The 23,476-nt window shown below is 36.0% G+C and overlaps 1 protein-coding gene across 1 annotated transcript; it reads right to left on the reverse strand.

The window, feature by feature from the left end:
- Positions 1–3,992: 3,992 nt before the first annotated feature.
- On the reverse strand, positions 3,993–4,735 carry LOC111380015 (uncharacterized mitochondrial protein AtMg00810-like; the record flags this gene model as incomplete). Its single annotated transcript, XM_023003475.1, has 1 exon — positions 3,993–4,735. A coding segment is annotated over exon 1 (743 nt), but the record flags the coding sequence as incomplete, so codon positions are not given.
- Between the last annotated feature and the right edge of the window lie 18,741 nt (positions 4,736–23,476).

The following is a 23,476-nucleotide window of genomic DNA, read 5'->3' on the forward strand; positions in this document are numbered from 1 at the left end:
AAATCTTGTGCCACGGGCTGGAGAAAAAAATTGTGAAAGTACATGAGTCGAATGCGATGCTAGATTATCTGTAATCAAACAACAAATTGGACTGGAATAGATTGTGAACAAAATTGTAGAGGAGCATAATCATGGTCTTACTATTCCCAGTAGAGTACATTTGTTGAGATCACAGAGGACAATGTCAACCACAAAGAAGGCACTTACACAACAATTTTGGAGGTCAACACACCAACATGCCAATAGATGCAACTTATGGAGATAGATTCAGGTGGTCTTTCATCCGTTGGGTGTGTAGAGAGAGAGGTATCAAGAACTGTGAAAGGTATATATGAGCGAAGCAAAGTGGTCACAATGTAGATGATGTGATCGAGCATTTTACATTTGAGAAAGAAAAAAAAATCAAAATCTTGTATTTCGATCATGAGACTGATTTGAATAGAAAGTTGGTTCGATTTTTTGGGCTGATTCGAAGTCAAGAAGATCATATGCATACTTCAGCGATGCCGTTGTGTTCGACACAAACTACAACACCAGTAAGTACTCAATGATTTTTTTCCCATTTATTGGAGTAAACCACCATGGGCAGACAATTATTTTCGCTTGTGGGTTATTAAGTAACGAAAGAATTGAATCGTTCGTTTGGCTATTCTTGAAGTTCCTTGAAGTAATACCAAATAATTTGTCATCGGGTGGTTATCAGTACTAATCAAGATTTTTCAATTTCAAAAGCTATACAAATGATACTGCCTACGACATTGCATCATTACTGTTTATGGCATATACTTAACAAGTTCTCGAAGAAGATCAATGCTAAATTATACAACAAGCAGTATCAAAGACTGGTAAATATCATTAAACAATTCGAAACACCCGAGGAGTTCAAGAAACGTTGGAATGAGGTAATGGAAACTACAAAACTGGACTACAATGAATGGCTCAATAACATGTACGAGATACGTTTTCATTGGGTACCTGCATCTGTGAAATAGGTTTTCAATGCATGCATGTCTAGTACCCAAAGATCCGAAAGTGGCCACTCGCTCATGAAGAAATACATGAAGCGAAAGAATTCGTTTATGGGTTTCATTACTTATTTCAACAAGGCACTAGCTCATCAATGACGTGAAGAGTTAGTTTCTAACCACATCGATCTCACTAAATAATCAAGACTGACATCGATTGGCATAATGGAACGCCAGATATTTCAAATTTACACAAAAAAGATTTTCATATCTTTTCAGAAGGAAGTTGAGCAGAGTAATTTTTACATTTGCTCAAAGAGGTCGGACTTCATCGATGCTAAAGTGTATGAGGTGGAGCGATTTGAGCAGTGGAAGACTTTCGAACATCAACATGTACTTGCCTATTTCACAAATTTGGATTTCATCACATGCAATTATGGGATGTTTGAATTTGAAGGTTATCCGTGTTGACATATGCTTAGCTATTTCAAGAAAAACAAGTTCTGCCTCTACTGGAGAAATACAATCTACAAAGATGGATGAAGAATGCCAAGGTCGGGTAAATTGACGAACGTATGGGTGGTTCATTGTTGACGACGATTACGGGCAGTCACTGATGGGACGACATGGGATGTTGTCATGCAAGGCTTCTTTGCTAGTCGACAAAGCTTCATTAACATATGCTCGCAGCACCTATTTGTTGGACGAATTTGCTAAGTTACGTATCAACCTAAAAGAGATCGATAACGGAGACAATGTTGTCATGAACAAGATTGGAAGCAAAAGTTGCAAAGAAAGTCAAGTCATAACTGATCCAAATGCTATTAGAGCTAAAGGATGTGAAAAGCGACTGAAATTGTAGAAGGAAAAAGTGATTTCTAAAAGTAGGCAATGGCGTTCATGTGGTGGTCATGGCCATGACAAACGAACATGTCCCAATTTACAAAACAGGTGATTATTTTTATTTTTTTTCATTACTAATATGTTATGTAACTCATCTAACATTATTTCCATTTTCTTAAGTCGAATTTGGTGGACGAACCATATCATCCCAATTTAGATCATGAGCTTGACGATTTTAGAGAAGCGACACATATACAAGTATTGCCAATAGCAATTACGACATCAGAATAAGATTTTTTTTATCCATAATATCATTTATATTTTATAATAATAATTTTTGAGAAACGATGTAATATTTGCTTTTTATGTTTCTTATTAACAACATTTTCGTTAAATTGCGCAAAAATTGTCAACAAATAAATGACATTGCAAAATCCTTAATACATGTACAATTTCACATATAAATATTACACAACTTGGTAAAAAAATATTATAAATATTACATACGAAAGAAAAGATAAATATTATAAATATTACATATGAAAGAAAAAGGTTAATAAATATTACATATTAATTGTGAGATTTGGGTGGTTGGAAATTATATTTAGGCCTTGTTTGCTACACGTTATTTTGGAAAAAATACATTCTTAAACAGTAATTTGTTATCATTTCAATCACACATTTTTCAATAAAAAATGTTACATGCAAATATAAAAAAATTCTTCTTTTTTAACCACGTATTTTCTATTATTACACTCTTCAAAAATGCATCTTTATGAAAATAATGTGGTTCAAAAAAGGTTTATTGAAAGTGATTAGGTGGGGTGGGGTGATCACAAATTTCATAAGTTGTGGGAAATAGGAACTGGCGATTGAATTCGTGTGGGAAGAAAAAAGTCAAAATAGCAGCGTATTTAAAAATTAAACCAGCAGTGGGCCCCTACCCACTAACCAAAGTGACTAGGTAGGGGCAGGAGAACACTCCTATTTTGACAACTACCCTACCACTAACCAAAAAAAGTGCTTCCTTTTTCATTTCCCCCCTATATTTAACTAATTTTTGGAAACAAAAAAAATACTTTGTTACTTATTATTTAGGTCCCGTTGATTATCATTTCTATCAAAATGCATTTGTATTTTTTTCTCTTTTCTTTTTAACTACACGTTCTTCATTAAAATAATATTACACGTAAATAAAAAACTTTTCTTTATTTTTCATCCACACATTCCCCCATCAATCTACTATTCTAAAATTCATTTTTCCAACAAAATGAATGTCAAACACCCTCTTAAATTAATTCACAATAGATTGATGTTACTCAAAGTTTCAGTTGTACATGTTTACACAATTTTATATGATTACCGTGTTGTTTTACCATATATTATTTTAATAGAAAATCCTACATTTTATTGTAGTAAGATGTTGGGTTGCTTTATGTTAATTTTTATATAAAAAATAATATTTTACAAGCATGACATTTTGTGTTACCTTATATTGCGTTAAATGTAGGGTAACGCAGTGCTCTTCCATCCCAAACTCTGAAGGTAACATATATGTTACTGCATCCCAAAAGCTAATACACCCCCATCAACACTGTTTTTCACCATCTCCTTCGCATTTTGACCCCACAATCACCTCACATGCCACCAATATGGTGTAGTTAAATAAATAGAATCATGTCACTATGTTCATTATCTTTAGTTCCATTATTGACAATCTTTGTGTGAAGGGCTAAATGACCTCTTCATGAGGATTCTTTCCATTAAATAGGAATTGCATTACAAATCACTAGCTAATTTTTTTAGCTAATTTCTAGTAATTTACATTTTATATGTTAATCTAGTTTAGGTAAATAATTAACGTGTATATACAATGATTATAGAAATATAAATCTCGTCCACGATCTTTGCCATTGATATCCCCCTCAAATTGATGATGGGTGATCAACAAGTATCAATTTGTCAACAAGAGATTGATGTCAGTGTCAAGAAAGAGCCTTAGTTAACACGTCAAGATTGTTGGTGATATGTGGAAGAAAGATGACTCGACTGTCATATGCTTCACGAGTGGAGTGACAATCTACTTCAATGTGCTTGGTGTGCTCATGAAATATTGGATTAGAAGCAATCTATATAGCGCTAGTATTATTTGCATGGAGCGAAGTAGATTCAACCTGGGAAAACCTGAGCTCAGCCAACAATCCCCATATCCAAACAATCTCAAAACAAACAGAAGACATAGCACGATACTCAGACTCAGTGGAGGATTTAGACACACGATCTTGCTTATTACTTTTCCAAGAAATGAGAGAGTTACCAAGAAACATGCACCAACCATTAATGGAACGACGAGTATCAAAACAACCAGCCCAAACAGCATCATTATATGCCACCAGATGAATAAGAGAGCCCACAGGAAAGAAAATATCACAGGAGGAAGTGCCTTGCAAATAGCGAACAATGCGACAGACAACCGCTAGATGAAAATTAGGTGCTTGCATAAACTGACTAACTTGTTGAACAACAAAAGAAATATCAAGGCGAGTAATAGTCAAATAGTTCACGCTTCCCACCAGCTGTCTATGCAAAGAGGAATTAGAGAGAAAATCACCCTCATCACAATGATACTTAACATTCACTTCCAAGGGAGTATCAACAGAACGACCATCTTGAAGCCTAGCTAGAGCAATTAACTCTTGAGTGTACTTATGTTGGTGTAAGAAAATACTAGCAGAGGTGAGAAGATCATTGAGGAGCCACAGAAGCAAGCATCGGATCAGAGTGAGAAGGTTTTGCGATGATGAGGGTCGTTGTTGTTGATAGACAACACTTGGTTTAAAACGCTCAATTAGTGGAGAGAAGTCATCAAAGTTGGGAAGGATGACACCGTTGGAGGGAGGCAACATGTTGTGGAAAGTAATACACATGTTCAAAGAAAATCACATTTCTAGAAATATGCAGATGATTAGCAACAACATCATAACATAAAAACCCCTTCCGAATAATGATGTAACCCATGAAAGCATACCGAACTGATTGAGATGTAAGCTTGTAGCGCTCGTGAGAAGGTAAGTGAATGAAACAGAAGCATCAAAACGTGTGTAGTGTATGATAATCTGGATGCATACCATAAATGCGATAGTAAAGAGAGTCAAAATTCAATTGTTGAGAAAGCAGTCGATTAATCAGATAAACTGCGGTGGACAAAACTGCTACCCAAAATTTAGGTGCAACTGAAGACTCCAAGAGTAATGTTTGAACCATATCCAACAAATTGTGATTTTTATGTTCAACCACCCTATTCTGTTGAGGGGTATAGGGACATGATCATTGAGATACAATTCATTTCTGCTGCAAGAAGGCTTGAAACTCATGTGATATATATTCTCAGCCATTATCAGACCGTAAAACATTAATACAGGTAGAAAATTGTGTCTCAATGTATGCCAAAAAAGTCTGAAAAAGAGTGAATACCTCAGCTTTGGAGTGTAGAAAGTATATCAAAGTAAAACGACTGTAGTTGCAATGAATATGACAAAATATTTACAATGAGCATGAGAAATAACATGAGTAATACTCCAAACGTTACCATGTATAATCTCGAAGCATGTATGAGCACGACTACCATAAGAAGGGAAAGGTAAAGTTTTACTTTTCCCTAGTTTACAAATAGTGCAATCAAAAGGCAATCCATGAGTAGAACACTGATCTTTATTAGCAAAAAAAACCTCGCTTCATCAAATTAGACAAAATTACAATATTCGGGTGGCCTAATCTTTTATGCCAAACTTCAGCCTTATTTTTAATAGTAATAGAAGCCAAAGACAAAGTTCGAGGAACAATAAATTGTAAAGGAAACAATCTTTCCACTTTAGGCTCCTTTGCGATCACCTTCCCCGACACTTGATCCTGCACAAGACAACCACCACGAGAGAAATGCACTTTGTAGTTATTATCCACCAGTTGACCAATAGAAATCAAACTAGTAGACAATCCAGGAAAGACAAACACATGACGAAAAGAAGGTCCAATATCACCAATGGCCGTAATTAGAAGATTACTTCCATTTGCAACATGAATGTTTTGTGTACCAGTATACTTCCATTGATTAAGTGATGAATTAGAAGAGTTAGTAATATGATTAGATGCCCCCAGAATCAACAAACCAAGACAGAGAAACAGACTTACCTTGGCTTTGAAGCCCAAGGGTAGAAAATGCTGAGATAATAATCTATTGAATCATTTCTAGAGTAAGGGCAAGCTGATTGGTGCTAGAAGCAGTAGATAGAGGATAGACAATGTTAGGATCTAGAATAGTCACTTGAAAGGCTTGAATTCGTCGATTTTCAGGATGTGTAGGGCATTCCTTAATAATGTGTCCATTCTGCGTACAGTGATTGCAAAATTTCTTAACATGCCCGAACTCCTTACAACTGTAACACTGTATTTTTTCCTCTCCTCGATTCCTCCCTTGAGCAGCATATGCAAAATTATCACCTCTGATATCTCACTGGTCACGCCTATAGCAACTTGTATATCCATTCTCTATTCCTCACGCAACAACTCACCAAGACATACATCCAAAGATGGAACATGATCTCTATTCAACAATCCAGCTCGAGTAACTTCAAATTTAGGTCTCAGTTTCTATGAATTTATCACGCATACTATCGCCATGGACCGCTTGAAGGGTGGCTAGGGCCTGTTTGGGTACCTTAGTGATAAATGTGGGGTTATTGCGCTTATTTGGACCATTAAACTTAGATATTTGTGAGTTTTATTAGCGATTTATTACTTAATTTTCTTATTTTTATTTTGTAGGTGAAAACTCGAGATTAAACAATGAATTGAAGGAATTTATGCGAGAAACGAGTTAAAGATGAAGGCAAACGGAGAAGACAACCAAAGACGCAGCCGAAAGATGATTTCAAAAAAATAATAATAATAATAAATAAATAAATAAATAAATTGGCGCCAGCGCCTAAGCGCCACCCGATCCGTTTTTAATTGTTTTCAAAATTCTAGGGACCAATGCTGCAATTTTCTTTAGGTTTTAAGTTAAAACATTCAACCAAACACAAGATTTTCATTCTTTAAGTTGAGGGGCAGTTGGTTCTTCTTCTTCTTCTTCTTCTTCTTGTTTTCTTTCTTTTTCCTTTTTCCTTTCACCTTTATTTTCTAAGATATTTTGGGGAAGATTGGAATATGGAGATGGTGCATTAGCTTGGAGAAGATGACCCATTGATATTGAAGAATTTTCAACAATTTCTCTCTTTATCAATAAGTTTTTCTTTTCACTTTTTCCATCAATGTTTTGTAAGAAATTGTTAGTTATTTGTGGATATTTCATGGGTAACTAATTATATTTTGTGATTGGGGATTATTTTAAACCCGAGTTATGATTTTCAATTAATTTGTGCCTTATAATTCTCTTGATTAATGTGTTTAATCCATTGTGTTAAATATTTATTTTGTTCTTCTTGATTGTTAGGTGTACAACTAAATGGTTAAGTTGTTTCAATAATGCTATTTTGGAATTAGTAGTACGTAATAACTATTGATTCTAAAACCTAGTAGCAATTATATTTCGATAGATTATGAAGAATTTTCAATTGAATGTATGTGGATTAACACTTAAGTTTGTAAACCGAGCTTGCGATTACCCTTAATTCAATTAATCTCTTTTGTCGTAATGCGTTTATTAAATTAAATCTAGAGAGCATGTTCTAGGTTATTTAATGAATAGGGTTGAACAAAGAGCTTGTTTTATTCGACTAACATGTAAGAAGAGATTGAGCTAATTGAGCTTGTAATTATTCAAATCTTTTCTAGTTTAAATTTATCGCTTTCCTTAGTTCAACAAATTAAACCTCCCATTTAATCTATTTCGTCTATTATTATTAATTTTACTTTTTAGTGCGCAATTTTCATAATTGAATCAATCCTCTACGGGAAATGACTTTTACTTGCCATATTACTATTTAAAATGACACATTTAAGTTAAGTAAGGAAAATTAATTGGAACGTGATATGCAACGTATCAATTTTGGCGCTGTGTCGTCGGGGATTGTTCTATCAATTTGTTAATTGCAATATTTTTCTTTTTGTTCTTTTTCTATTTGTTTTTGTTTTTTTTCTTTGTCATTTAGGTTGTGAATGAGCAAAAAGCCTATAACACACTACAATCTAAAATCAAGAAAAGAGGCCGACACATCGAAAAGTGGAGAAGACATTTCTCCAACTAGACATCTAAGGCGATTGAGCATTGAATCCTCAAGTAACTCCGAACACATAGATCCCGAAATGGCGGATGCATATCAGACCTTAAAGGAACTTGCAACTCTAACTTTTGTTCAACAACCTCTATGCGTTTAATATCCTCAAGTGGAGGTGGGATTTGAACTAAAATCTGGGATGATTCATCTACTTCCCACATTTCATGGATTCGCCAGAGGGGATCCAAACAAGCATTTGAAGGAGTTTCATGTGGTTTGCTCAAGCATGAAACCTGCAGGTATATCGGAAGAGCAAGTGAAATTGCGGGCATTCCCTTTTCTCTTGCAGACACTGCTAAGGAATGACTCTATTATTTGCCGGCCGGTCTTATTACCACGTGGAATGAAATGCAGAAGCTCTTCTTGGAGAGGTATTTCCCAGCTTCAAGTGCTACAAACATCAGAAAAGAAATCCGTAGCATTCTACAATCTCAAGGGGAAAATCTCTATGAATATGGGGAAAGATTCAAAAGGCTATGTGCTAGTTACCCAAACCACCAAATCAGTGAGCAATTACTTCTACAATACTTCTATGAAGGATTGCTCCCGATGGAGAGAAGTATGATTGATGCGGTCAGTGGAGGAGCTTTAATGGATAAAACACCGGCAGTTGCTAGGGATTTGATAGCCAACATGGCCGTAAACTCACAACAATTTGGTAGTAGAGAAGCGGCACCGGTTAAACAAGCAAGTGAGGTAGGAGCAACCTCTCAAATTGAACGACAATTAGCCGGTCTTACATCGCTTGTGTAGCAAATGACACTTGGGACAATGCAACAAGCAAAAGTGTGCAGGATTTGTTTTATTGTGGGACATCCTACTGAGGCATGCCCGACACTACAAGATCGTGCCTCAGAGCAAGGGAATGCCATTGGGGGATTTCCAATGCAATAGAGATAGAGATATGATCCATATGCTAACACATACAATCTAGGATTTAGAGATCATCCTAATCTTAGTTATGAAGAAAATCATTTCATAGCTCCACAATCACAATTTAATCATCCCCCGGGATTCAATCAACAAAGACAACCACAATGCCCTCAACCTCATCAACAAACTCCGTCTCAAAGTTCAGAGATGTCTCTTGAGGATACGATTAAGTCCTTGGCTTCTAGTACTATACAATTTCAACAAGAGACAAAGACCTCAATCAAGAATTTGGAGACACAAGTGAGCCAATTGTCCAACACAGTGGGTAAATTGGAGGCTCAATGATCGGGAAAACTTCCTTCTCAAACAATCGACCCAAGAGAAAATGCTAGTGCCGTGACACTAAGAAGTGGAAAATTTTTGGAAGAGTCACTAAGGAAAATGAAAGATCAAATTGAGGAGTCAATGCAAGAGAAGAATTTAGCATGTGAAAAAGTTGAAGCTACGACTCCAACTGCGGGATCTAAGGTAGAATCTAAAAGTTCTATTCCTACTTATGTTCCTTCCCCTCCATTTCCTGACAGGCTTGCAAAGTCTAAAAAGGATGAACATGAGAAAGAAATCTTGGAGACTTTTCGCAAGGTTCAAGTAAACATACCACTTTTGGATGCAATTTATCAAGTGCCTCATTATGCAAAGTTTCTCAAGAATTTGTGAACTAACAAACATAGATTGAAAGGTAATGAAGTGGTAAGTGTAGGGGAAAATGTCTCAGCAGTCTTGCAAAAGAAACTTCTACCAAAATGTAAGGACCCTAGAAGTTTTACCATCCATTGCATTATTGGTAACACTAGGTTTGAAAAGGCAATGTTAGATTTAGGAGCATCTATTAATGTCATGCCATATTCTATTTATACTTCCTTAAATCTTGAATCACTTAAAGAAATCGGTGTTATTATTCAACTTGCTGATAGATCTAATGCATTTCCAAAGGGTGTGTTGGAGGATGTTTTGGCGCAGGTAAATCAATTGATTTTTCTAGCAAATTTCTACGTTCTTGACATGCAAGATGAACCAACATCTTTATCGCCACCGTTGCTCTTGGGAAGACCATTTATGAGGATTGCGCGTACAAAGATAGATGTACATGATGATACATTAACAATAGAGTTTGATGGTGAGATTATTCGCTTCAATATCTTTGAAGCAATGAGGTATCCTAGTGATGTTCATGCTTTTTTCAATTGATTTAATAGATTCATTAGTACAAAAAGTTTTTAAATTATTAAATGAAGATGCATTGGATACCACTTTGATTAAAAGTATTGATGCTAACAATCTCATCGGGTTGAGTAAGAATTTACAAGTGTGCAAGGATGTTGTTGATACCGTGGCATCACTTGAGTCACTACCAAGTATTCTACCAAGGTATGAACTCTTCTATGTTACTCTTCCGATATCTAAAGAGAAACTTTTACCTTCGGTGATGCAGGCCCCCACTTTGGAACTCAAACCTCTTCCTGAGCATTTGAAGTATGTATATTTGGGAGAGGATGATCATTGCAAAGAATCTCACAACACTTCAAAAAGATAGGCTTATCTGTGTGCTCAAGGAACACAAAATAGCTATTGGTTGGACAATAACCGATATCATGGGGATAAGCCCTTCTATGTGCATGCACCAAATATTGCTCGAAGATGGAGCAAAGCCATCAAGAGAAGCACAACGTCGCTTGAATCCTCCCACGATGGAGGTGGTGAAGAAAGAAATTCTGAAATTGCTAAACTTTGGTGTCATCTTTCCCATCTTCGATAGCAAGTGGGTAAGTCCGGTCCAAGTTGTTCCAAAAAAATTCAGAATCACAGTGGTGACAAATGAAGAGAATGAGTTTGTACCAACTCGGGTCCAAACGGGTTGAAGGGTTTGTGTTGATTATAGAAAATTTAATTGTGCAACCTGAAAAGATCACTTTCCTTTACCCTTTATTGATCAAATGTTGGAAATGTTAGCAGGTCATTCTCATTATTGTTTTCTTGATAGTTATTCAGGTTATAACCAAATTGTAATTGCTCCGGAGGACCAAGAGAAAACAGCATTCACTTGCTCGTTTGGCACCTTTGCCTATCGGCGCATGCCCTCCAGCCTTCGAAATGCTCCCGCAACCTTTCAAAGATGCATGATAAGTATATTCTCCGATTATATTGAAAGCATCATTGAGGTCTTTATGGATGATTTTAGTGTTTATGGTAATACCTTCGATAGTTGCCTGGAAAATCTCACACTTGTGCTTAAGAGATGTATGGATGCTAACCTAGTACTTAATTGGGAAAAATGTCATTTTATGGTTGATCAAGGCATAGTGTTAGGCCATGTCATTTTTTCCAAGGGGATGTTCATTTCTTCCAAGGGGATAGAAGTTGATAAATCTAAAATTGATCTAATTCATTCATTACTTCCTCCAACAAGTGTGAGGGAGATTCGTTCTTTTCTTGGACATGTAGGATTTTATCGAAGGTTTATCAAGGATTTTTCCAAATGTGCAAGACCACTATACAGGTTGTTGCAAAAGGAGGTGCCATTTCACTTTGATGAAGATTGTAAAAAGGCATTCAAAAGCTTGAAGGAACTTTTGACATCGACACCCATCATTCAACCACCAAATTGGAACATGCTATTTGAGTTGATGTGTGATGCAAGTGACTTTGCATTGGGAACCGTTTTAGGGCAACGAGTTCGAAAGACAGCTCATGTTATATATTATGCATCAAGAACTTTGAATGATGCCCAACTCAATTGTTCTACAATTGAAAAAAAGCTTTTAGCAGTTATTTTTGCCTTAGAGAAATTTTGTTCATATCTTATTGGCACCAAAGTAACTGTCTTTTCTGATCATGCAGCTCTTAGGTACTTGCTTGCTAAGAAAGAGGCAAAACCAAGGCTCATTTGATGGATACTCCTCTTACAAGAGTTTGACCTTGAGATTAAAGATAAAAGGGGGAGTGAAAATTCTGTGATCGACCACCTGAGTCGCCTTATCCATGAGAGAGAAACTCTCACATTGCAAGAAAGCTTCCTCGATGAACAATTGCTTCTCGTCACGGACACATCTACTTGGTTTGCGGATATAGTGAACTATTTAGTCACTAAGAAAATTCCAAGTGACTTGACCACCGCTCAAAGACAAAAACTCAAGGCTATGGCCAAGTATTTTGTGTGGGATGAGCCGTACTTATGGAAACATTGTTCGGATCAATTGATAAGAAGGTATGTGCATGAAAATGAATTTCATTCAATACTTACCTTTTGTCACTCCTATGCACATTTTGGAGCAAAAAGGACTGCTCTCAAGGTGCTTGAAAGTGGATTCTATTAGCCCACCCTATTCAAAGATGCATTCCTCTTTTGTAAATCTTGTGATCGATGTCAAAAGGTAGGTACATTGGGAGCCCGAAATCAAATGCCACAAACACCCATACTTTTTGTTGAAATTTTTGATGTTTGGGGTATTAATTTCATGGGAGCTTTCTCTTTATCTTATGGTAACCTTTACATCATTCTTACCGTTGATTATGTGTCAAATTGGGTGAAAGCAAAGGCCACTCGAACTAATGATTCTAAAGTGGTTGTAGATTTTGTTAAATCCAACATTTTTGCAAGGTTTGGAACACCAAGAGTTGTTATTAGCAACGGAGCACTACATTTTTGCAACCGCTCCTTTTGGGCTCTATTGAAAAGATACAACATCACCCATAAAGTGGCTACACCTTACCATTCGCAAACTAGTGGGCAAGTCGAAGTGTCTAACCGAGAGGTCAAATCCATCTTCGAAAAAACTGTGAATCCCAATAGAAAGGATTGGAATCTCCGCCTCAATGATGCACTCTGGGCTTATAGAACGGCATACAAAACACCGATTGGCATGTCCCCCCTTATCGATTAGTTTATGGTAAGCCTTGTCATCTCCCGGTTGAACTCAAACACAAGGGATTTTGGGCAGTGAAGCAATGCAACATGAACCTAGGTGCAGCGGGTGATCAAAGAAAACTTCAACTCAATAAACTTGAGGAAATTCGAAATGACGCCTATAAAAGTTCAAGAATTTACAAGGAAAAAACTAAGGCATGCCATGATAAAATAATTTCAAGAAAGACTTTTGTTGTTGGACAAAAAGTTCTTCTTTTCCACTCGCGCCTCAAGTTATTTCCAGGTAAATTACCTTCTCGATGGATTGGTCCTTTTATTGTTACTAATGTCTTTCCTCATGGTGCAGTAGAAATCAAAAGCCTTCAGACTGAGAAAGAGTTTAAGGTTAATGGGCATTGATTAAAGCCATATTTTGAACCCTTCGTACCACAAAACATGGAGGAAATGCGATTGGAGGATCCAATCGAAGAAGCATGTAAGAGGACACTTATTTTTGTTTTTGTGAATTTTTGTCGCCAATGGTCCCCAACCATCATCACAGCCATCACCATCAACACCACTAGGGGAGTATTTGAACCTCTTGAGCTTTCTATTTCTTTTTGCTTTTACATTGAGGACAATGTGCAATTTAAGTTTGGGGGTGAGGTGGTATGTGCTAAATTTTTTGTGGAATTTTGTGGTTTGTGCTAATTTTGTTCTCACTAAAAACTTAAACATTTGGGTTAAACACTTGCGTTTATGCTTGTTTGTGTCGTTTGATAGTTTTGCCAATTGCATTTTGAGTATTGCATTGCATTGATTTATGAATTGGGAACATGAATGATAAGTGTTGTTAATTTTCATCCACTTATTCCATGATTGAATCTTTTTTGAGCACTTGGGTCATGAGATTCATCACATGCACTTGTTGGTTGCACTTGTAGGTTGTTGACGAACTTAAATGATCATGCCGTTAGAAATTCTTCAATTACTCAACCAATGAAAGGATAAGTTTGGGGGTGGTTGAACTGGTGAAAAATTTTATTTAGAATTGTATTAATTCCCGACTAACTGATTGATTTTGTGGAATATTCTTAGACTTCAAATGAAAGTTAGATGTTGTTTTCCATCTATTGATATTTCAAAAAAAAATCTGTAGGAAAAAGTTGCCTACCCTAGGGAGTGTGAGTCAGCATTGATTAATCTGGTCCTATGCATCACCAATGTGTAGGAGGCGATCTACGAATGAAGAAGGCTACCCTTAGGGACCAGAGCGAGAACTACCTACATTGGAAAAATGAAGAAAAATAAAAAGGGATGCTATAAGCATCTAGGGGTGATTTTGTTGAAGAATTGATGAATTGTGAGTAATTTGCCTAACATGAGTTTTGGTCTAAGCACTCAAAATTTTTGGTGAATTAATATATGACAAGATGATCTATTTTTTCGGTTCAAGCCAATCAAATTTGAGAGGGAAAGATTGAGTGATTTGAGGGCAACCTTAAGTTTTTGATACCTTGGGTTAGAGTGAAAATATCAAGTTTGGGGAATGTGCATCCCACGAGTGAGAAATGAAAGTTTGACCATTGAGGGTTGGGAAAATCACCAATTTGTCCATTGCGATGAATTGGAATGACCACACGCACACACACGAGTCAAGCATGGTGTAAGTTTAAAAGTTTGTTGTAGCATTTTTGCAAACATTTCATAAGTTATTTGCATAATGTAAGAATTGTAGTAAAGTGATAAAATACCGAACAATTGGAGTGTTTGTTATTATTATATAGTATCATTTGGTTTTAATTTGTGTGTTTGTATTGCTTTGTTCGAGGACTAACAAAGATTTAAGTTTGGGGGTGTGATAAATGCGGGTTTATTGCGCTTATTCGAACCATTAAACTTAGATATTTGCGAGTTTTTATTAGCGATTTATTATTTAATTTTCTTATTTTTATTTTGTACGTTAAAACTCGAGATTAAACGATGAATTGAAGGAATTTATGCGAGAAACGAGTTAAAGATGAACGCAAACGAAGAAGATAACCAAAGACGCCATCGAAAGAAGATTTAAAAAAAAAACTAAAAAAAATAAAAAAAATTCAGCGCGATGCCCAGCCCAAACAAAAAATAGAAACTGTGGCGCCTAGGCGCCACTCGGGCCGTTTTAAATTGTTTTCAAAATTTCAGGGACCAATGCTGCAATTTCCTTACGTTTTAGGTTAAAACATTCAACCAAATACAAAGTTTTCATTCTTCAACTTGAGTGGCAACTGGTTCTTCTTCTTCTTCTTTTCTTTCTTTTTCCTTTTTCCTTTCACCTTTATTTTCTAAGATATTTTGGGGAAGATTGGAATATGGAGATGGTGTATTAGCTTGGAGAAAATGACCCATTAATATTGAAGGATTTTCAATCATTTCTCTCTTTATCAATAAGTTTTTCTTTTCACTTTTTTCATCAATGTTATGTAAGAAATTGTTAGTTATTTGTGAATATTTCATGGATAACTAATTATATTTTGTGATGGATTATTTCAAACCCAAGTTATGATTTTCAATTAATTTGTGCTTTATAATTCTCTTGATTAATGTGTTTAATCCATTGTGTTAAATGTTTATTTTGTTCTTCTTGATTGTTTAGGCGTACAACTAAATGGTTAAGTTGTTTCGACAATGCTATTTTAGAATTAGTAGTACGTAATAGCTATTGATTCTAAAACCTAGTAGCAATTACATTTCGATATATTATAAAGAATTTTCAATTGAATGTATGTGGATTAACACTTAAGTTTGTAAACCGAGCTTGCGAGTTTACCCTTAATTCAATTCATTTCTTTTGTCGTAATGCGTTAGCTAAATTAAATCTAGAGAGCTTGTTCTAGGTTATTTAATGAATAGGGTTAAGTAAAGAGATTGTTTTATTCGACAAACATGTAAGAAGAGATTGAGGTAATTAGCTTGTAATTATTCTCGAATTGTTGTTAATCTTGAGAACGAAAATCTATTGTTGTAATTGACATGAAAATCATTCTCGTGGTGACGAAATATCCCTCAATCACATTTTCTCGCATTCAATCAAGAACCACTTTGTTTATTTCAGATTTCAAGTCTTTTCTAGTTTAAATTTATCGCTTTCCTTAGTTAAACAAACCAAACCCCCCATTTAATCTATTTCGTGTATTATTATTAATTTTACTTTTTAGTGCGCAATTGTCATAATTGAATCAATCCTCTGCAGGAAATGACCCTCACTTGCTATATTACTATTTAAAATGACACATTTAAGTTAAGTAAGGAAAATTAATTGGAACGTGATATGCAATGTATCACTTAGTGCAGATAATACCAGAATATTTACTCCATAGATTAAGAAACCCAGAATAATATTGCTCAATAGTGCGATTGCCTTGACTATAATTGCCAAACTTGAGCACTAGTTGAAAGCGTCTCGCATTATTATCTTGATGGTATATGAGCTTCAAATAATCCCACATTTCTTTAGCCGTACCAAATGAACGTCAATTATTCACCATATGAGCTTCAATAGATCCTAGAATCCAAGAGATTATTCGAGCATCCGTTGCTTTCTATTGGCTAAACTCCTTACTTTCTTCTTTAGGGGCAGAAGAAGAACCGTCAATGTGTCCCCAATGTTCCTTCTTTTTCAAGAACATTTTTAATTGAATTTCACATGCCGCATAATTCTTGCCCATAAATTTGATGGACAAGGTCTCAGTAGACATTCTTCCCAAAAAAACAAAACCCATATGCAAGAACCTAACAACAAAAAATAGTCAAACTATAATCAAGATCCTAGTTCACAATAAAAGAAAAGCCCAATCCAAAATATTCTCAAACTGTAGCAGCAAGCCCAATAAAAATATAACAAAAGTAGAGCTCATTATCACAAGCCCAACAAAAGACTTATCTCCACTAATTTTATTGAGGCCCAGTAAGCAAAAAAGGTAAAAATATACCTTCCCAGTCCAAACTACACAGATCCCACGAATAACAAAAAAAAAAAAAACTTAAGCTGCTCCACCAGAATCATCGATTCCTACACCAAATGTTGTCAACCCAACCATACCCGGTTAGATAGATCTCCTACACCATCAGAATGGCTTCCTTCCTTCCAATTGAAAATGCAAAGCTGTTGACCAGAAGAGCAACACAAACTCTCGACCAAAAATTGGTAAGACCCGAAATCTTACGCGAAGATGTCAACCAATAAAAATTGGTTGACCCAGAATCTCAAATCAAAGAAGTAGACCATAAATTGATCAACCCTAAATAATCCTTGCTGCATAAAGAAGCAGAATCGAAGAAACCCGAAGATTCAACTATGGGATTGAGAGGTAAGCTCTGATACCATGACAATCTTTGTGTGAAAGGCTGAATGGCCTCTTCATGAGGATTCTTTCCATTAAATAAGAATTGCATTACCAATCATTGTCTAATTTCTTGGCTAATTTCTAGCAATTTACAATTTATATGTTAATCTAGTTTAGGTAAATAATTATAACACATATATACACTGATTATAGAAATATAAATCTCATCTACGATCTTTGCCATTGATAATTATGTCGCCAAGTAGAAGGGCATCACTTTTATGACCAGTAGGCAAGGTCTTGAGGTTGATGGTGGAATGATAAGATTAGAGCCTTACTTTATTGTTTATTATAGTTATTCCACATCTTTTAAGGTAAGTCATTACAGAATTTCTATAATAACAACATATGAATATTAGCATGTTACACCCTCAGACAAGAACATGCATATTTCTCCATTGTCAATGGAGATTGAAAACGATTACGCTTAGCAACCAAATATTATTATACCATAATTATACATATATGATTGATTATAAAATATTGTAATTATAATTTCCATATTTAAGATGTATGTAATATTGTTATTTAATGGAAGAGACCCAATACGGCAATACAGGCAAGGCATTCAATCTAAAAGAATTTACATGGTATCAGAGCTAACCATGTGATATTCAGACTGAATCCCTTATGCTGGTCGATGGTTATACAGTCAACTCTTTGGTGCATCAATTGGCAGTGCAGTGAGCGTGGAATGAGTGTGGACTGCTTCGGCAACTGATTGGGCTTAGGTGTGCTCGCAACATCAGTAACTCGAAGCGACGGTCGTGGAAGTGCAGCATTCGTGGTGGTGCAATAAGTGTGGACTACGTTGGTGATTGATTGGGCTTGGGTGTGGTGTAGCGATTGGGAACTACGCTGGTGATTGTGCTCTCCTTGGTGTGGTTTTGGACGGTGATCGATTCAGTGGTAAAGGTAAACGGTGATTGATTTCTGGACTGTGAGCCATAACCGTGGATCTGTGAGCTTTATTTGGGCCTAGAGAGATTGGGTTGACTGGTTATTTGGCCAGACTTGTTAATTGAATTTGGCTTGCATTGTGGGTTGTGGTCTATTTCTCTGTGGAATTTATTTTTTTGGCTTGACCATTGGTTATAATTTTAGTTAATTTGTTGTGAGTGATCTATTTTCAATATAACATCATGTCAATTGAAGCATTCTGTGTTAAGTTTACTCGAAAGAATTATTCGATATGGGAATTCCAATTCAAGATGCTTTTGAAAACGAAAGAACTTTGGGGTCATATTGATGGAACCTCTAAACCGTTCGAAAATGCAAAGGATCTTAGTGCATGGGAACCCAGGACGCTTGTATTATTTCTTGGATTTGGGATCTATAGAGGCACACATGGTGAATCATTTATGCTTCTTCACCACTGCTAAGGAGATGTGGGAATACTTAAAGCGCAATTATTATTAAGACAGCAACGCACAACGATTTCAATTGGAATAAGAGATTGCCAACTACACTCGAGGTAATCTTACTATTGAGCAATATTATACTCATTTTCTGAATTTGTGGAGTGAGTATTCTAGCATAATTTATGCTAAGGTCCCTGCGATGGCCTTATCAACATTATAAGAGGTTCAAGAGGTTAGTAAACAGGTTCAGTTTCTTATGAAATTACGACATGAATTTGAAGTGGTTCGAACGGGTTTATTGAATTGTAAACTAGTTCTTTCATTGGACATATGTTTGGGTGAACCTTTGCGCGAGGAGTAACGGTTTGCTACCCAAGCTAATATTGGAGCAAAATTCTCCTCATCTGAGGTGGTTAACATTGCTTATGCTGCACAAGGATGGGGAAAGGGTAAACTTCAGTGTTTCCACCGCAAAGGATATGATCATTTTGATCATAATTGTCCTCAGAAAGTCTGCAATTATTGTAAACAATTATGGCATATCATCAAAGATTGTCAACCACGTCCTCCAAATCGAAGAGCTAATGCATTTCAAGCCAATGTTCGAGATACTACGCTAACACCCTCATCGGCTAGCACCAACCGACCTATCCTTTCACCGAAATGGCTCAGCAGATGATTGTTTCTGCCTTCTCTGCCTTAGGGTTACAAGGTAAGGATCAATCTATTTCTTTTCCTTGGTTTGTTGATTCAAGGGCGTCAAACCATATGACAGGTAGTTCTACTTCCTTAAATAACATTTGATGATATACTGGCACTCAGCATATTCAGATTGCTAATGGTAGGACCCTTCCTATTATTGTTGTTGGCAATATTGGACCTTCTTTTGATAATGTTTTTGTGTCTTGGGGTTCATCTACAAACTTGCTTTCAGTTGGTCAATTAGTTGATAATAACTGTGATGTGTGTTTCTCTCTTGCTGGTTGTATTGTGCAGGATCAGGGATCAGGAAAGGTGATCACGGAGGGCCTAAAGTCGAAAGACTGTTTCTATTACAGTTTAGTATTCCTACTACTCTGTCTTTAGCTAGTCTTAATGTTGGACAAAATCATGAAATTTGGCATAAAAGATTAGGACATCCAAACACTTTAATTTTGTCTCATTTATTGAAATATGGCTTTTTAGGTAATAAAGCTTAGTTTCAATCCTCAAATCTGAAGTTTGATTGTGATACTTGTAAGCTTGGGAAAAGTAATACTCTTTCGTTTCCCACTCATGGCAGTCGTGCTGATAAATGCTTTAAAATTATTCATGGTGACATTTGGGGTACAACACCTGTCACCTCACATACACAGTATAAATATTTTGTGACCTTTATATATTTTCTTCGTTCTAAAAGTGAGTTCAGCACCATTCGTAGGACATTCGTAACCTACATTGAGACACAATTCTCTACTAGCAATCAGATTCTAAGGTCCGACAATGGAGGAAAATATATATCTCATGATTGTTAGACTTTCTTGTAACAAAAAGGTATTCTCTCCCAACGCTCTTGTCCATATACTCCTCAGCAAAATGGGGTAACTGAAAGAAAGAATCGTCACTTGCTAGATGTTGTTCGAGTGTTTCTTTTGGAATCTTCAGTCCCGTATAGACTTTGGATCAAAGCCCTCTCCACAACTTTACACCTAATTAATCGACTTCCTGCTCAGCATTTGAACTTTGACTCGCCTCATTTTCTTCTGTACGGTAAACATCCTAGTTATGACATGTTACATACTTTTGGGTGTGTTTGCTTTGTTCATTTGCCTCCTCATGAACGTCATAAGCTCAGTGTTCAATCTGTACGATGTGCTTTTATAGGTTATAGTATTGCTCAGAAGGGTTTTGTTTGTTATGATGGTGATGCGGGTCGCTCCATATATCTCGAAATGTTTTTTTTTTTTTTTTTTTGAGGATTAGTATTACTTCCAGCAAAGTGTTGTGGACTCTTCTGCTTCAGCTCCAGTCATGAACTTTGAGGATAACTCTTACTCCACTGAACGTTTTAAACCAGGCATGGTATATCAGAGACGACGGCCCCCAGACTCATTGTCCCTTCCCGACCCTGATCCCTTTCCAGACTCTACTGTCCTTCGACGATCCAGTTGCAGTAGTCGGCCCCCAAATTGGTATGGTTACTAAATAACTTTATCTCATATCACAATTCCTACTTCTTATTCTCGGGCTGTTACCTAGCCATGTTGGGAGAAAGTTATGCAAGACAAACTTCAGTCTCTTCAAGAGAATAACAAATGAAATATTGTTCCTTGTCCTCCTGGGATTAGACCTATTGGATGTAAATGGGTTTACTCTATTAAGTTCCGCTCTGATGGATCGATTGAACGTTATAAAGTTCAATTGGTGGCTCTTGGAAATCGTCAAGAATATGGCGTAGACTATGAGGAGACCTTTGCTCCGGTTGCTAAAATGACAACGATTCGAACTGTACTAGCTATAGCTGTCTCCAAGAAAAGGTCTTTGCAACAGATGGATGTCAATAATACTTTCTTACATGGCGACCTTAAAGAAGAAATTTATATGGTACCTCCTGCGAGCCTCTTTTCATTTCCATCTTATGATGTGTGTAAGCTTAAACACTCATTGTATGGATTGAAGCAGGCTCCTCGTGCTTGGTTTGACAAGTTTCGCTCTACTCTTTTGGGTTTCTCTTTTACCTAGAGCAAATATGATTCATCTCTCTTCATCTCTAACACTAGTGCGGGTATTGTGCTTCTTCTGGTCTATGTGGATGACATTGTTATTACCGGAACTGACTCTGGATTGATATCTCATCTTCAAAACCGATTGAAGGATTCTTTTCATATGAAGGATTTGGGTTCCTTACAGTTTTTCTTAGGTCTTGAGATGCTTTCAAGTCTTTCAAGTCCAGCTGAACTTTATTTACTCCAGCGCAAGTATACAAAAGAGTTGATTAATTTAGCTAGACTTCAAGATGGTCACTCAGTTGATACTTCTTTGGAGGTGAATGTGAAGTATCGTAAGGAAGAAAGTGATCTTCTTCATGATCCCTCTATGTATCGTCAACTAGTGGATAATTTGAATTATCTTACTATTACTCGGCCTAATATTTCTTTTTCCGTACAAGCATCTCAAATTATGCATGCTCCACGACATCTCCACTTGGCTGCGGTACGTCACATTATTCGATATTTATTGGGTACACCTGATAGGGGACTTTTCTTTCCTATCAATTCTTCCCTAAATTTGGTAGTATATAGTGATGCAGATTGGGACGATTGTGCGGATACTCATCACTCTATTACAGGTTGGTGTATGTTTCTTGGAGATGCACTTATTTCTTTGCAAAGTAAGAAACATGATCGTGTCTCTAAATCTTCTACTGAATCTGAGTATCGTGCCATGTCTTCTGCCTGTTCTGAAATTGTTTGGCTACGAGATCTTCTAGTAGAGCTTGGGTGCCATCCGCTTGAACCTACTCCTCTTCATGCTGATCATAGTTATCAGACCCGACTCGTACTAGTCGGACATCGACCCGATCAAGATACTGGATCATTGGGTTACTGGTTGGACCGATGAACCGGTGGTCGGACCGGTGGGTCATTACTTAAAAATAATTTAATAATTTTTAAAGTATAATTTCTTTTTCTTTTTTGTTTGAGACAAAATTAGAGTTTTCAAGTTCTTTCTCACTAATTTTTCTACACATTCAAATTAATGATTTTTTGAACTCATTTATCGATGATAATGGCTAAATTTTGATTTTATAATTTTGTATATTATATCAAAAAATATATATTTTTTCCTTTTTGTGATTTACAAATTATTTATTAGTTATTGACAAAAATTGTGTATTATCTATTTAATTTATCTTAGTTAAAATTAATTTTTTTCAAACAAAATAAGTATATAAAATAATTATTTGAAATTACAAAGTGAAAGTAAATGTTGGACTAGTTTCTTTAAAAAAAGTTTTTGAAAGTAGCAAATTATTCATAGGTCAGATATAATTTATTAAACAAAAGACAATAAAGTATTGTTTACACTAGTAGTAAGATTGTCTTCTATTTACTTTGAGGTCAAGGGTTCAAATCTTTGGTACATACAATTTCAATATAAAAGAGTTTTGAAATTTAGTTTAAAAATCAATCGGGTCGAACTGGACTGAACCAGCACGAAAATTATTCAAAAATCACCTATTTGCCCGGTCAAATTCGAATTTTGACCGGGCCACTTGCATTTATATAAAATAAGCTGGCTCGGGTCACCGATTTACAGGGCCGACCATCCGGGCCGGGCCAATTTTAATGACTATGATGCTGATAACACTAGTGACATTCAAATTGCTGTTATTCATGTGTTTCATGAGCGCACTAAACACGTTGAAGTGGATTGTCACTCGATCCGTGAGGCTTATGATGGTTGCATCATTTCCCTTCCACACATCACTACTGATGTTCAAATTGCTGATGTGTTCACTAAGACGATGACGAGACGACGATGTCAATTCCTTGTCAGCAAATTGATGCTTCTTGATCGTCCAGCATTAATTTGAAGGGGAATGTCAATGGAGATTGAAAATGATTACGCTTGGCAACCAAATATTATTATACCATAATTATACATATACGATTAACCGTAAAATATTGTAATTATAAATTCCATATTTAATATGTATGTAATATTGCTATTTAATGAAAGAGACCCAATACGGGCAAGGCATTCAATCTAAAAGAATTTACTACTACTCCTTTATACCAAACTTAAAAGTCAGTAGAACATGAATACACTTCTCTATCCTACCAGTGTAAGATTGAATTTTACTCGGACTCGATCAATCCAAATA

Source organism: Olea europaea, unplaced genomic scaffold, assembly GCF_002742605.1.
Source record: "Olea europaea var. sylvestris unplaced genomic scaffold, O_europaea_v1 scaffold2080, whole genome shotgun sequence".
Taxonomy (NCBI): Eukaryota; Viridiplantae; Streptophyta; class Magnoliopsida; order Lamiales; family Oleaceae; genus Olea; species Olea europaea.